This window comes from Panicum virgatum, chromosome 9N (genome assembly GCF_016808335.1).
Source record: "Panicum virgatum strain AP13 chromosome 9N, P.virgatum_v5, whole genome shotgun sequence".
Classification (NCBI taxonomy): Eukaryota; Viridiplantae; Streptophyta; class Magnoliopsida; order Poales; family Poaceae; genus Panicum; species Panicum virgatum.
This window is the reverse complement of record NC_053153.1, coordinates 57,132,567-57,148,754: the sequence shown is the minus strand read 5'-3', so window position 1 is coordinate 57,148,754 and position 16,188 is coordinate 57,132,567. Positions and strand designations below refer to the sequence as shown.

The 16,188-nt window shown below is 47.3% G+C and overlaps 2 protein-coding genes across 4 annotated transcripts in view; both read right to left on the bottom strand.

Moving 5' to 3' along the window:
* Positions 1–1,365: 1,365 nt before the first annotated feature.
* Positions 1,366–3,623, bottom strand: LOC120690999 (cysteine-rich and transmembrane domain-containing protein WIH2-like). Of its 2 annotated transcripts, none has more exons than XM_039973948.1 (3): positions 3,384–3,623; positions 3,068–3,278; positions 1,366–1,750 (listed from the first exon to the last, which is right to left on the bottom strand). In XM_039973948.1, the coding sequence occupies exons 1-3, from the start codon at positions 3,433–3,435 to the stop codon at positions 1,705–1,707; spliced, it is 309 nt and encodes a 102-aa protein (XP_039829882.1). In that variant the 5' UTR covers positions 3,436–3,623; the 3' UTR covers positions 1,366–1,704. The 2 variants fall into 2 exon arrangements, 1 of the variants encoding a protein (XP_039829882.1); XR_005682065.1 differs by lacking the exon at positions 1,366–1,750 and adding an exon at positions 1,811–2,669 and having other exon boundaries at positions 2,909–3,278; positions 3,384–3,552.
* A 3,569-nt stretch (positions 3,624–7,192) lies between these two features.
* LOC120690993 (xanthine dehydrogenase-like) overlaps positions 7,193–16,188 on the bottom strand; it is a 31,972-nt gene continuing 22,976 nt past the window's right edge. For both annotated transcript variants that reach the window (XM_039973942.1, XM_039973943.1), the window contains 3 exons: positions 10,008–10,244; positions 9,738–9,911; positions 7,193–7,700 (listed from right to left, as the gene is read on the bottom strand). In XM_039973942.1, coding sequence (XP_039829876.1) covers positions 7,458–7,700; positions 9,738–9,911; positions 10,008–10,244 — 654 coding nt within the window. In that variant the 3' untranslated portion in view covers positions 7,193–7,457. The remainder of the gene's footprint in view (positions 7,701–9,737; positions 9,912–10,007; positions 10,245–16,188) is intronic.

The window sequence follows — 16,188 nt, the reverse complement described above, 5'->3', positions numbered from 1 at the left end:
TTGGTAGGCCCAGAAAACATTTCTATAATAAGCTTTTAAATTAAATCTTGAAATATGTCTAGTTTAAATGGGTTATTTATCCATGCTGCTATACTGAGTTTTAGAAGCCATAACTTTTATAGTACTATTATTTCATTTCCTAAGAGCTATTAAAAAAGTTTGGTAAATTTTAGATAAGCACAGCTAGACCAAATGAATTATGACTAAGGTAAATGCACTAAATCAAGAAAAATAGTTCTTGTACCTAGAAAAATTTGAAATAATTTATTTGGTCTAGTTGTGCTTATCTAAAATTTACAAAACTTTTTTTATAGCTCTTAGGAAATAAAATAATAGTACTGTAAAAGTTATGGCTTCTAAAACTCAGTATAGCAGCATGGATAAATAACCCATTTAAACTAGACATATTACAAGATTTAATTTAAAAGCTTATTCTAGAAATGTTTTCTGGGCCTACCAATTTTTTACAAACCTATGCTCACCATATGCAACACTATGGCCAAAGATGACATGCATCCAAAGGATGGATCTTGAGATTTAAATAAAAGTGCATTAAATTGGTATTTAAAATAGAGCAAGATACATTGATCAAATGAAAAACTTTATATAACAAAAGTTGTAGATCTTGTTTCATAGAATCCAGAACAGTTGAGTTTGTATTTTTCCGATTTTTCTACAATTTTATATCGATTTTATAAGTTTGCTGTTTAATGCGTCCTGGGCGCCAGGACCTAAATGTAATTTTTTTTTACGTTTAGGTCCTGTCGCCCAGCCAGGGGGCGACAGGCCCCCTGTCGCCCAAGCAGGGGGCGACAGGGGTATAGTTTTGAAATTTTTCAAAATGGCCATATATTTTTGAAATTTTAATTTTTTTTAAATGTAAAAATGAAAAAGATCCACCACCAGATGTAACTGGCGAGCTACCTCTATTAAAAAGCCTGGACCATGAACAAATAAAAGACCTTGCAAGACTCAACGGTAGTGGCAAGTGCAAGTCAAGTCTTCTGTACTTTACAATCCCCATGGTCTGAAAGCAGAGGGGCCGTTTTGGTTGCTGTCGCTACCATCACGAGTTGCTAGGCATTTGCTTTGTAATTTCCATGTCATTGCTGTGAGATCGCGATCTTTAAAGTTTCAGCGGTGACAGGATGGCGAGCATCATCGTGACAACTAGGCTCTGATCCTGTGCGCGTTTGATTCATTACTATAGAATTCAGGGGGCACCCCTTTAGGCTTTAGGCCCCAGTGCTGAAATTTCAAGGAAATTATCCAGCAACTAGAGCATGAATTGGATCATGGATTGGATGACTCGTTTGTGCAACCTCCAATAGGAACAAGAGCAGTTTCCCCATGAGAAGAGCAGAGAGCATAATTTAGAGCCATGAAAAAAATTAAAAAGATTATAAACATCCCACACGGAAAAAGACAATGCTGCCGCGGACCAAAATGCAATGGCTACAGAGAGGAAAATATCTCACAATGCTAGCTAGACCAAGGATTCCACTGGTGACATAAACTTCATGGGACCACTAAGTACACCCAATCATCTCAACGAAGAAACAGATCGATAAGAGGACGGAGAGATGTGATTTGCATAAGAGTAGCTGTATTCTCCGTAGCTAGGAAGCAGCTTCACAACCCAATCCCGATTGTATGAAAGTGCGCGCAACAGAATTGCTGAGCATGTTGCTGTATCCTTAGAACTCAGAAGCAGGCTTCCAACAGGCAGCAGCAGCAAAGGGCGGCCAAGCTGTCGAAACAGAGCGAAGAATCCCGTCAGGAAAATGGCAAAAATGGCCATAGAGTAGTATGCATTTTGCTGGTGCAAAACTACAAATAAAATGGTTAGCTTCTTGCTTAGGTGGATCAAAACAAAGAAGAGTTGCTTGGTACACTGGCACTTGTATAATACTCCACAACTAGTGCATATAATTGACCGTGTGGCCAATCAGTATCCATCCGCAATTCCGCATAATCCAGTTGGCTAGTAACAGCTAAACACTGATCATGAGTTCCATGGTGTATCACCCGAAAGATTTTTTGGCCGGCAGTATAAATTAGGAAAAACATATCCAAATCAGGTTCCTCGAAAAATAAAAATCAAACCAAATAGTCCACCTCCAGACTCCTTCGATTCCCTTGGTTTTGCAGGGAGTGGGTTACCTTGTGTCTAACCCCAAGCGGCAAACACAATGCAGCAGTCAACATAGGTAACTAAACAACGATGTGTCGACAGGCCCCGCATAAACGCAGCAAGTATTCTCAACCTTTTAAAATGCAGCTGTCACAAATCGTTTCATCAATTGTCTACGGCCCTTTTGCAGCTAATCAGCGTAGTGTATCAGCTAAAAATTCAGGTAAATTGAAACCTAGTAGTAGCTAGGCGCGTCAGGTCGAAGGTCAACTTCATCCAGCAGGGCGTTGGGATATGCCCGCCCACTCTGGCCAAAAAGCCAAAGCTGAAACCGCGAGACCTGGAGCCTGGTTTGGTTAAACCCAAAAGATCGTGGGCGATTATCAAAAAAAAAAAAAAGATCGTGGGCGGAGTGGGGACCACGCGTCCGGCTTCGCGAGCACCGGGGCGCGGTCAACAGCTCACGGGGGCGCGGAGGCCGGGCCCGCCGCCACCACCACGTCCGCCCAACCGCCCGCCGATTGGCGCTGGCCAAGGGTTAACCATTTCGTTTTCCGGTCAAATCCCGGTGTTTAGCGGAAACGGAATTCCGTTCCGAAATTTCGGTAAATTTTGGCGAATTTCGTTGAATTTCGGTCGAAATTTGTTGAATTTTGAATTTGAAAACGAAAAATACCGAAAATACCGAAATTTCGGATCCCGGTAACTAGCGGAAACGAAAAATTTTCCGAAATTTCGGCGAAATTTCGCCGAAATTGTTAACCCTGTGGCCAACTGCACCCGCGCCACACAACAAAACTCCCCCACCCACTTGGCCACTAGCGACCGCCGCCGCGCCGGCGCGGCGGACGGTCTCATCGGAATTCCGCGACGGCGAACATGAACTGGATCGGAGTGATGAGAGGAGGATGGAAGGGGGGCGGCGGCACGTACCATCCCTCCATGAAGGAGGGCCCTCCGCTGCTCTGCGGGCGCTGCGGCGGCGGCGGCTGCGCGTACGGCGGCGGGTAGCCCTGCTGCGGGTACCCCTGCTGCGGAGGGTACCCCGCGGGAGGGTACCCCTGCGGCGGGTAGCCCTGCGCCGGCGGCGGGTACCCCGCGGGCGGGTAGCCGGCCGGTGGGTACGCGTCCTTCCCGGGGTACCCTGCGAGATCCATCCAAGAGGAGAGACACACACGTCAGGAATCGAGCACGGCCGGTGGTACAATTGAGCGCGGCAGAAGCCTGTCACGGCGGCGAAGATACGGACCTTGCGGGGGAGGCACGCCGACGGGCGGCTGCTGCTGGCCGTAGTAGCTCATCGCGGCGGCGGAGGCGGAGGGGTTTGGGTGGGCGGGGCGGGGCGGCGGTTGGTTTAGATGGGATAGACGAGGTCACGAGGCAGGCGGGCGGGCGGGCGGCAGAGGCGGCGAGTTATATTGGCATGAGGAGGCAACAGCTGCCTGCCAGCCAGAGCGGAGCGGGCAGTTGAGCCGAGCCTGGCCTGCAGCGGCCGGTGGGGCCAGGAGCGGGGTCGGAAGGAACCGCGTCGGGGTGGGGGTGGGGGTGGGGACGTGGGGTTGGCTTCGCTGCCTCGGCGGGCCCGCGCCGCTGCGATGTAGCCGTTTGGCCGACGACGACGAAATGCCAGTGTGCCGTTAGAGCTTGCCAGATGGACACGCTCGAAAAAATCTGAGTTTCAACGGCTTACATACCTAATCGAACGAGTTGTATGATGCCTAATCAAACGAGCCCACTATGTACACGATCCACTAGCAACAAGAATATCCATCATTTGAGAGGCTGGAAGGAGCCTGGTTCGGGTGGTAACGATCATCACCGTAGTGTTTTATCACAATCGAACTTAACTTTTATATATTTTAATTTAAAATTATATAATATACTAATCTCTAGTATCACTCTGTTCCTGTGGATGTGGTGGCTGTGTTGGTGCTAGGAAGTGGTGTGAGAGAAAATACTGTTGGCTGGCTGATGCTGAGGCTGGTGCTGGTGAGCTGTGTAAGAGAAAAATACTGTTGGCTAGATTGGAGAAACAAACTCGAAACAGAGTGTATAGTAGATTAAATTTTGAGACTCTGTGGACCGAGGATAAGCTTGAGGCCCATGAAACCAAGCTCGAGAGTTAAGTCCACGAACCTAATTGGGTCCACTCACTTGCGTGGGGACGGAAAGGGCTCGGCTCATGTAACCAAGTAGAATATATATATATTTTTGAACCCAACCAAGTAGAATATATGGTGAATTGCTTTAAACTAGCTCTGTGTCGAAGCCGATCGTTCCTTGTTCCGCCACCAATTCTTCTTCCTAGCTTCGATTCTCCTTCTTCCCCGCTATTGGGTATGGTCTTTTCTACAATAATGGGTGGTGCAATGCATAACCATGGGAGTGGATTTAGGGGTGGCTTGGCTTTTCATGATTCTAGACCAAGCTTAATGAAACACTTGAAGATTAATCTGCCAAGGCTTTATCCATGTGCGTGGTGCAATGTGATGACATTGTCACGATCTCTGGGGCCCAACCAGGGGCGGGCCCAAGTGGGAGCACAAGGGTATTCACTTGAATACCCATTGTTTTTGACCAAAAATTTTAGCTAATGACTTAACAATGGCCAGCCGTGCGAAAGCGCTCTCGTACGGCACCCACGTGCCCCCCGCACACCGCGCGGCAGCCCATGAACAGCCACTGCCACCATTCTGCCCCGCCGCCCACGAGCCTGGGACGCCGCTCCCCAGCACCCACGACCGCGTCCTGCGCCGCCGCGTACCGCGTGTGCTCCCGCTTCGCAAGCCGGCACTAGAGCCCCGACGACGACCCCGCACACCCCTCCTCAGCACCCACGACTTGCTTTTTGCTTTTTTTTTCTTTTTTTTCAAACTGCAGAACAACAAATCTGATTTTTTAGACAACAGTAACATATATGCATCAAAGCAATATAAGTCATTTTAACAGGCAATAATGTGTTCTAAATAGGCATATCAGTGTTTCTTAGTCAGGCAATTATGCATTTTCTTTTCTTCCAGATTTTTTGCTTAACCAGCATCAAAGCAATATAAGCCATTTTAACGGGCAATAACGTGTTCCAAAATTATGCATATCAGTGTTTCTTAGTCAGGCAATCACGCATTTTCTTTCCTTCCAGATTTATTGCTTAACCAGCATCAAAACAGTATAAGTCATTTTAAGAGGCAATAATGTGTTTCTAAACCGGCAGATCAATATTTCTGTCAGGTAATTATGCATTTTTTGTTTCTTCCAGATTTCTTGCTTAATCAGCATCGAAATCACTAATCAATGTTTTTTATAATTTAATCAGGTCTACAACAGTACATGGGGATGGAGGGCAACAAGCTGTATCTACCAAATCAGTTCAGAAACTTCAACACAAGCAGTTTAGTTTTGTCCGTCAAAAGCAACTTTTTCGGCATCACAAAACAGATGTGCCATGGAGAAATGTGATTGTCCTAAGAGCATATGCTTCTGTTGTAGTTGCTTCGTTGTAATTGATTGATTATATATTTTTATCAAAAAAGAAAAGATATATGTACATAATTTGTCTTTTTTCCAAAAAAGGAAGGGCCGTACGGCCGGCCTAATTTACGGCCGGCCGTACGTTAGCCGGGCCCAAAATTTTATATATGTAGTATTTCTCAAAGTATATGAAGAAAAAGAATGAAAAATAAATACCACAGCAGCATGATAGTAGTTCGAAAATGAAATAAACCACCACCACCCCTCCGGCCCTCCCACACTTGTTGTATGTCGGTCTAAAAATATCAGTTGCATAAGTCAGAAGAAAAATCTAGATATAATTAGTGTACAATTAGTGTAATTGATGCTACAATCAATTAGACATGCCAAAAATTAGATTTAGGCTATCAAATAAATTTCTCTTCAATATTTTGAATACTCATGTTTGAAATTCTAGGCCCGCCCCTGGGCCCAACCGTTGCCATCATCATACCAGTGATGGTCCTCAAAATGCTTTGAAATGGACGACCGAGCTGGGCTCGGTTGGCTTCCCAATTGGGGCCAGGGTTTTTTTTTACCGATCGGTGGGACAAAATCGCCGCCCACCGGTAGCGGTAAACCGGACCGGTTTGACCGGTTACCGGAAAAAACTCATGTTCAATTGGTTTCTATTGGCTAGCCGACCGGTTTGACCGGTTCCTACCGGCTTACCGGTCGATTTGACAGTGGTAACCGGTCGGATTTGAGTGGTAACCGGCCAAATTTCAATTTTTTTTCTTTTTTGGTTTAAATTCAAATGCCTGCAAAGTATACTAAATAATGTTTGTATAACATATTTTAGCCTAAATGAACCCTCCAACCCTCTTTTGTACTATTTTACATTGTATTGTATACTTTTGTATGTACGCTTTTTTTGTTTAACTTCAAATGCTCGCAAAGTATACTAAATAAACGAATATTTGAAAAAATTTGACACCATTAGATTCGTCGGCAACTTGAAGTATTTTTAGAAATTTTTTGGAAATTTTTCATTTTTTAAAATTCAAATTTAAATTTTAAATTTGGACCGGTTTGAAACCGACCAGAACCGGAACCAGTCCGGACCGGTTGACCAGTTACCGGTAAAACCGGACCGGTTCCGGTCGGGATTTTTAACCCTTGGCTGGGGCTCGAGCAGCCCACCTGCCTCCGAGCGCCGTCCGGCTCAGGTGCCTTGTCTCCTTACACGATGGGCCAATGCTCCTGTCAGCTAAAAAAAAGCTTTAAAATCGCTGGAACATATTCGTGATACCCTTCTTTGGGATGCCGGACCTTGCGAGCAGGCCAGCAGTGCAGCATCGGCCAAAATCCCATGTGGAGCCAACACATCAGGCAATCGCTCTATTCAGCTTGTTTGTTAGCCAGCCAGCCAGTCGTGTTATTTTTCACATCAAATTAGTATCAACCATCAGCCAGTAGTACTTTTTTTTACAACAAATTAACACCAGCTACCAAATAATAAAAGCGGTCTTGCGGCACATACTGCATGCCCCCCGGTCGCTAGACTCGTTGATTGACACGAAAACTAGGGGTCAACCCGTCAACTCCATGTTTTGAAGCGGCACGAGTATATGACGCGTCACCTTTTTTATAGCTGAGGTAAGCACTTGCTGTACTGCTTTATATCCTGTACACCTGACATTACATTACACTGATTTTACTTCTTCAAAAACACATTACACAGATTTTCCACCTTTATTTGCAGGCACAGATCAATGTTCAGCGACCCTACACGGCCCCCTTTACAATGGCTTCGAACTTTACAAGCGCCGGCTGCTTCTGTCCACGATCTGCTCCCGCATCCGCGCAGCAGCCATTATACACTAAGCTTGGGCCGATAATCTGCGTTGGCGAATTTCTTCGTGATGGAATCGACACACGCCATTCTTATCCTTTCAGGTGTCGCCGGGTTGTCCAGGGGGAACCACTCCTTGTGGCCCTCATCAGCCCTCGCAGCGAAGATCGCGTCCTTTATCGCAAAGAGAACAGCAGAGCCGAGGAAGAACGGTGGCTCTCCTACGGCTTTGGAAGAATGTATGACCTTTGGATTTGGAGCCCCCTGCAATGGAAGAAGCAATGCGTCATTTGGAAGAACTGAGCACATTGAAGACAAAAGCATGCCACTCAACAAAGACAGGAAAAAACAGAGTAATTTGAAGTCTGTCAGAACAACAGGTTAATTTTTCTGTGTAGGCCATTGTGGACATTTAGAGATCTCATGCTGTTAATATCAACTGAAACGATATAAATCAAGTTGCAAATATGGGAAGTACAACAACATCTAAACACAATCTTCCATACAGGCTAACCGCTTTTTTTTTTCCCTCGAACGCGCAGGAGAGCTGCGCATCATTATATTAAGAAGAAAGGGGCTGTAACTCCCCTAAAAACAAGTATACTGATTTGTCTTAATAAAAACAAACTAGACTGGGACTGGACCAAAACAAAACTATCTACTGTCTCTAGGCGCCAAGGCAAGGAGAAAGGATATTCCTCTAGCCCCAGCCAAGGACCACTGCTGCAGATCTTGAAGGGTGGCCGAGATGATATTAGAGATACTAGGAGAAGCACCATCAAACACACATCGGTTGCGGTGATTCCATAAGTTCCAGGCTCCTAGAATTATGATGGAGTTTAATCCATTAAGGACCTGACCAGACACCCTGCCACTTGCATTCGCCCACCATTCCTCAAAGTTTTCATCCTCAAGGTTTGGAGCCAGCACTTGTAGGCCAAATTTCAGCAGAATGGAGAACCACAGCTGGCGAGCAAATACACAAGAGACTAAAAGATGGTCAATTGTTTCCTGAGCTTGGTCACAAAGTGGGCAGGCAGCAGGATGTTGTAACCCTTTTCTTGCCAAACGGTCTGCTGTCCAGCATCTTTTGTGTGCAGCTGTCCACAAGAAGAACTTGCACTTGCTAGGGGCCCAACTTCGCCATATTCTCTCCCAAGGACCAAACTGAATAGCTCCAATGAAAAGAGCTTCATATGCAGATTTTGTGGTGTACTGGCCAGTAGTGGAGAATGTCCAAATATGAGTATCTTCAACATCTGGCTGCAGCTCAACATATGAAAGCAACTCCCATAGATTAATGTATTCAATTAGGACCTGTACTGTGAGTGCACCTCTTATGTCTGAAACCCATGTTCTATTATTGAGAGCTTGAAACACCTTTCTTTTCCTTGCTCTAGCAGCCACTGCTCTAAATAGATTCGGAAAGGACTTTTGCAAACTTTGATCCCCAAGCCATCTGTCAGTCCAGAAGCAAGTATTCTTGCCATTGCCCACTTCTGAAATGATAGCAGCTGCAAAGAAGGCTTTAACTTGTGGCGAAGAATTGATAGGAAAGAAGGCCCATGGTTTTTCAGGCTCAGTTTTTTGTAGCCACAACCACCTCAGTCGTAGGGCCCATCCCAACCTCTGTAGATCCGAGATTCCTAATCCTCCCAGTTCAGGTGGTCGAGTAACTTTGGGCCAAGCAATTAGACAGTGACCACCTCTTGTATCTTTTCTGCCTTTCCACAAAAAGCCCCTTCTAATTTTGTCGATGCCCTGCAGTGTCCCAACTGGGAGATCCAGGGCCAACACAAGATAAATTAACATGGAAGTGAGCACATACTGCACCAGGACACTTCATCCAGCTTTTGTGAGCAGGTCGGCCTTCCAACTAGGTAGTCTGTCTGCAATTTTCTCTATGATGGGCTGAGCCTGGGCCTTGGTGAGCTTATGTGGTGAGAGTGGTACTCCAAGATACTTGCATGGGAGTGGTAGTACTAGAAAACTATCCTCCAGGAACCAATTTCTTTTCTTTACAAAAAGAGAAGTTACATAAACACTATCAACATTCCGTTTAAAGCAGAGCAGAAAATCATGGGCGTCCAGATTCTTTTTAATGAAAGATTTTTTTTACAGTATTTTAACTGAGAATGCCATGGTAGAAGTATTTGAAGACAACACTTAAAATTAGCACTTTTGCCATTTATAATCAACTTCTGCAATATAAGGTTTGATTATTTCCCATGGAAAGAGAAAAGGCACCCCAAAGAGATAGACACCAGCGACAATAATTTGCATATTACGTAATATCTTTACCTTTAATAGTGAAACCTTGAAGTTCAGAGGTATGTCATTTACAGATGGTATTTTGTAAGCGCCAGGTCCACAGGTGAAGAGGTGTCCAGGTCGAATCCACTTGTGGTTTTGATCACCCCATTTTAACTCTTCCAAGGCTACCCAACCCAAACCTTGTATGAAAGCTCCTTCAATCTGAAAGATGCAATGGTAAGGTAATTTTATGGTAGAAGGCACGACTTCTCCACAATATTACTGTGGCGGCGAACATTTCCTCAGTTCAGAACATACCTGGCCAATATCAATTGCTGGATTAATTGAAAAGCCGAGGTCCATAACAATATCGGCTGTTCTTGTGTGAAAATCCCCAGTTAGAGTGTCAATCTCAACTTCGGCAAATGCAGCCCCATAAGTGAAATAAAGGAATGGAGTTCCCTTGCCATCATCCCAGTCAAACCCAATATCAGGTGTGGCATAAAATCCATGAGCAGAGAGATCCACACGTTCCATGTAGCATGTTTGAGCCAACTGGAAAATATGAGGCCACATTAAAATAAATTTAAAAAGTTTCTGGGATCAGCTTCCTCGAAAAGGATAATTTAGTTTTATATGACACAGAAACAGGAGTTTAGGTGTAACGAGAAGGAAATGTAGTAGCAAGTAAGCTGTAGCAACCAAGTCAGCTAATGCAAAATAAGTTCCTGTTTGGTCACTATTACAAAACGTGATGGAACTTGATGGAGAGAGGGATTGAGCCACATCACCCAGTCCTCCGGTGCTGATCTGACAGCTGAGACTGAGTTACACCATACGATGGGCAGCTGTACAGTTTTTGTCTTTTGTTTTTTACATATCTAAATATAACTATCATAGCAGGGGTTGCCCTACTGTATAGGGTTAAAAAAACATAGAAGATCCAGGAACCAGGGAAAACCAGCAAATTTCTAACTAGCTTCTCCCTAATTCTGAATCGAGTTGATGGCCAATGTGAGTCCTGTGGAGCTGTTAACTCCCGACTAATAGGTATCAACAAGTCATACCCATGGAAGATCAGAATTAACCACTTAATTCCATGCAAGGAAAACAAAGCATGGTATCCTATTCAGAACCTGATTTAAAGACCATTCATGGGACATAAAGCACTTTCAAGATCCGTATACCAGAGAACCAACAAGTGACCAAAGTTTAAGCTATTACATGTGTTTACAGTGGCGAAGCTAGGATTCAACTGAGCCTGGTGCACTCTCCATTGCAAGAAAAAAACTAATATAATTTTCATGATAAATTTCAATCAACTAGTAGGAAAATCTGTTTTCACCATGGTGCATGTGCACTAGGGACAGATAGTGTAGCTTCGCCCCTGTGTGCTTACACTCCACTATACTGCTTCATGGTTTACCAGCCCATTGACATACCGGTTAACTTGTTATTGGCTAATCAACCTACAATGCCACAAAAGTAACCAAACCTACATATGCAAATGCTGAGAGCCTGTTAAGAAAAAAGATTGCAAAAAAAATTGAAATAGATAACTTGATTATCTAAAGATGGGCGTGGTTGAACCGTGGAGTGAACTGGATTTGATCCATTAATCCATACAGCATGTAAAGGAGCACCGCTCGAACCATTTGACGTTGGCCGCTTAACCCCGGGGCACCAGTGGGCATGGTGGTTCGATTCATTTATGTTAGCACACTGTTGCTGCTTGCGGTTGCTTGTCCGAATAAGAGCGAGGCTTGCTTGCTTGCTACTAGCATACTACTTTAGGACCTGCTGCTCACTAGTCTATTTGTATGTATGCTGGTTGCAAATCATTTATTATGAGGTCAAGCAGTTCTTCTATGCAAGATGCAGAGATGCGTAGGTTCATTTAGGTGACTTACTATTAGAGATATATTGTTGTATTTCCTTGTATTGAGTTTACTTGTACTCCAAGCCATACGGCAATATATAATAGAGGTCACCCCCCTCCTTTGGGTGTGTGGTGTCTCCCAATTCTCTACATGGTATCACGAGTCCGGGCCAAACCCTAGGCCGGCCGTGCCCCTCTCCCCCCTCTGCTGCCCTAACTCGCGCGGCAAACCCTGCCTGCGCGCCCACCCACCACCTGCCGCCGCCAACCCTAGGATGCGGCACCTCCTCCTCACCCCTGCACCGCCTCCCTGGTCGGCCCCTCCTCCCTGCGCCACCTCCCTGGTCGCTCCTCCTCCCTGCGCCCTCCCTGGTCGGCTGCAGCAGCATCAACAGATTGCATCTGCAACAATCTGTTGATGTCCTGTGTCACCAACGACGGTGACACCCTCGACGACGGTGACTCTCTCCTCGACGCCATCTCCTCCCTCTTCGTCGACGACACCCAGCCGCCGCCGATCCCCGTGGCTGCGTACGCCGCTGTCTCCGTCCAGGCGCACGTCCCGATCAAGCTGGAACTCCGCTCCTCCAATTACACCAAGTGGAGCAGCTTCTTCGAGGCCATGTGCGGCAAGTTCAGCCTCCTCAGCCACATCAACAACGCCCCTCCCCCTGATCCGCGCACTGATGCATGGAACGAGGCCGACTGTGCCGTCCGCAACTGGCTCTATGGCTCCGTCACCGAGGACGTCCTCGACTTCACCATGGCCGCCAACCAGACAGCACGGGACCTTTGGGTCGCCATCTCCAACCACTTCCAGACGAACAAAGCTCCTCGTGCCATCTTCTTGAGTCATGCGTTCCACGCAATAACTCAACGGGATATGTCTGTCCACGAGTATGCCCAAGCCCTCAAGAAGGCCGCTGATGCTCTTCACGACGTCGACAAGCCTATTGCCGATTCTGAGATGGTTCTCGCCCTTCTCGCTGGGGCTGATTCTCGCTACAGCACCACTGGAGAGATCATCGCAGGAGACGCGACCATGACCTTCTCCAGGGCTGTAGATCAGCTTGCCCTCCAGGAGCTCCGCCTAGCAAATCAGTCAAAGGTGGCTGCCTCCTCCGCCATGATCGCCTCCTCCTCGGCTGGATGCGGCTCCTCCTGCCAATCTGCATCATCTTCGACCTCCGTCACGCAGCAGCAGCAGCGTCCTCCTCAGCAGCAGCAGCGCCCACCTCAGCAGGGCGGTCAGCAGCAACAACGTCGCAGGAGGGGCAGACGCTCCAACGGTGGCCAGCAGCAGCAGCAGTCGCCTCGCACACCTAACCCTAGCGGTCCTTGGGTCTGCATCAACCCATTGGCTGCTTTCCAAGGTGCGCAAGGTAGCAGCAATGGCGCACAATTCCAGCGCGGCGGTCAAGGCATTCTGGGCGCCCCTCCTCAGGCTCACGCGGCGATCACCTCCCCTCAGGCGCCAACTCAGTCCCCTTCGTGGGATCAGGCTGGCCTGATCGCTGCCCTCCAGCAGATGGCGCTCGAAGGCAATGCATGGGTGATGGATACTGGAGCTTCTACTCACATGCACTCCTCGGAAGGTATACTTCTCTCTCGCTTCCCAGCTGCTTCCTCTTCGATTACCGTAGGCAATGGTGCACATATCCCTGTCACGTCCCGAGGTTCTTCCGTTCTAGCCACAGATACGTCTAGATTCATTCTGAACAACGTGCTTACGTTCCATCCATTATTCGCAACTTACTTTCTGTTCGCCAATTCACTCGCGATAATCGTTGTTCCATTGAATTTGACGCCTCTGGTTTTTCTGTTAAGGACATCCGGACGGGACGAGTGATCCTTCGCTGCGATAGTACAGGCGACCTCTACACCATTCCATCAGTCGCCCCCGCAGCCGCAAAAGCCATGCTTGCTGCCTCTTCATCCTTGTGGCATCGTCGCCTTGGTCATCCCGGTCCAGCAGTCTTAGCTACTTTAAAACAGAACAATTTAGTTTCATGTAATAAAGTAGATCGCTCGCTTTGTCATGCATGTCAGCTTGGCAAGCACGCGCGTCTTCCGTTTGCTACTTCTACTTCTCAAACTACTTCACCTTTTGAGATAGTTCACTGTGATGTCTGGACCTCGCCGGTTGCTAGTATTTCTGGTTGTTCCTACTACTTGGTTTTGTTGGATGATTTTTCGCACTATTGTTGGACGTTCCCGCTTAAGCACAAATCCGATGTACATCAGCATATCGTCGATTTTATTGCTTATGCTCGCACTCAGTTCGGCCTTCCCGTTAAGTGCTTTCAAGCCGATAATGGGACTGAGTTTGTTAACCACGCCATGCACACCACCCTGCGCGCAAATGGTGTTATCTTTCACCTCTCATGCCCTTACACCTCTCCACAGAATGGCAAGGACGAACGCATCCTTCGAACTCTTAACAATTCAGTGCGAACCCTCCTCATCCATGCCTCTATGCCGCCCAAGTATTGGGCTGAGGCGCTAGCAGCAGCCACCTATCTGCTTAACCGGCGCCCCTCCTCCATTAGTAACGCGATTCCCTATTTTCGCCTATATAATGCTTATCCCTCTTATGATCACTTGCGTGTCTTTGGTTCCTTGTGTTATCCTAACCTACAGGCCACCTCTTCACACAAGCTCGCTCCACGCTCGACCGCATGTGTCTTTTTGGGATATCCGCCTGATCATAAGGGTTATCGCTGTTTTGATCTTACAACGCGTCGCATCATTATATCTAGACACGTTGTGTTTGATGAGTCCACCTTTCCTTTCGCTCGTGAGACTCATCCACCCACCACCAGCTCCTTTGATTTCTTACTCGGTCGCGACTTGGATATTGCACCTTTGTTTACTAATTATGCAGCTGGTGGCTCTCCTACGGCTGCTCCATCTTCCATAGACGTTGAGCAACCGTGCTCGGCACCTGGTGGGAGCGGTGTTCAACCCCCACTAGGGCCCTCGGCGTCTTCTTCTCCAGGCGAGTGTGGTTTCGTGCCCCCGTCCGGTCCTTCGGCGTCTTCTTCTACGGGCGGGACGGATTCTAGCCCACTTCCTACGCCAGCAACAGCAGTTGATCCACTTGCGCCTCCTGTAGCGCCTGGTGCTGCTTCTGGTGCGCCTGCTGGTGCTTCTTCTGGGATGCCTGGAGCGTCTGGTGCTGTTGTTACTGCTCCTGGAGCGCCTCCTGGTGGTGCTGTACCTAGCGGGCGCTTCGGTCAAGTCTACACTCGCCGACCAGCTGCTGCTCCTACTACTACATCTGTTCCTGGACGCTTTGGTCAAGTGTACAGCCGCCGACCAGCTGCTGCTACGGTGCCCTCTTCGCAGCCTGGTCGCCCTCTTCGCGAGCTCCCTCTACCGCAGCTGCAGGGCCACTACCTAGGCCCTCTTCCAGCGCGGTCTTCAAAAGCTCCTCCTAGAGAGCTTCCTCCACTTGAGCCTCCCCGACGTCCGATGAGTGGTTCTCCTCCACCGCCGGTCCTTCGCCGCATTACTCGACTCCAGTCTGGTACAATTCAGCTAGTTAGTTACAAGAATTTGTCTGCTGATCATGTTGTTGCTTCTCCTGTTCCGGCCAATTATCGCAGTGCACTTGCGGATCCTAATTGGCGAGCAGCTATGGCAGATGAGTTTCAGGCTCTGGTTGATAATGGTACTTGGCGCCTTGTTCCTCGGCCTCCTGGAGCTAATGTGGTTACTGGCAAGTGGATTTTCAAGCATAAATTTCATTCAGATGGTTCTCTTGCACGTCATAAAGCTATCCGTGGATTTTCTCAGCAGCATGGCATAGATTATGATGAGACTTTCAGTCCTGTGGTCAAGCCTGCCACCATTTGTACTGTTCTTAGCCTTGCTGTATCTCGTCATTGGTCTATTCGTCAGCTCGATGTGAAGAATGCCTTTCTGCATGGACATCTAGATGAGACAGTGTACTGCCAACAGCCTCCTGGTTTTGCTGATCCTTCACATCCAGATTATGTTTGTCTTCTGCAGAAGTCGCTTTATGGGTTGAAGCAGGCTCCTAGGGCATGGTACCAGCGATTTGCTACATATATTCATCAGTTGGGGTTTGTTCTGTCAGTCTCTGACACTTCCTTGTTTGTTTACAAGGATGGCGCCAGCACTGCTTACCTGCTTCTCTATGTCGATGACATTGTTCTCACTGCTTCGTCGACAAATTTACTTCTCTCCATTATTGGTCGCCTTCATGCAGAGTTTGCTATGACTGATCTGGGTGATGTACATCACTTTCTGGGGATTTCTGTCACCCGTACTTCAGAGGGTTTATTCTTGTCCCAGCAACAGTACGCCTCGGATCTGCTACAGCGCGCCGGTATGAGCGAGTGTCACTCTACCTTGACGCCAGTTGATAGCAAGTCCAAGCTGTCTGCTACAGATGGTCCTCCGGTTGCGAATCCTTCAGAGTACAGGAGTATTGTTGGTGCACTGCAGTATCTCACTTTGACTCGTCCTGATTTGGCCTATGCTCTTCAGCAAGTCTGCTTTGTTTATGCATGATCCGAGGGAACCACATCTTGCACTCGTCAAGCGGATTTTGCGTTATGTCAAGGGCACTCTGGACGCTGGTCTTTCTTTGGG

Bases quoted from the DNA above. Each gene is read 5' to 3' on its own strand.
- LOC120690999 (XM_039973948.1), bottom strand. From the start codon at position 3,435: ATGAGCTACTACGGCCAGCAGCAGCCGCCCGTCGGCGTGCCTCCCCCG. The intron at 3,279-3,383 runs GTCCGTATCTTC...TGGATCTCGCAG, and splicing joins CGGCGTGCCTCCCCCGCAAG to GGTACCCCGGGAAGGACGCG. The intron at 1,751-3,067 runs GTACGTGCCGCC...CTGTTTCGACAG, and splicing joins CCCTCCTTCATGGAGGGATG to CTTGGCCGCCCTTTGCTGCT.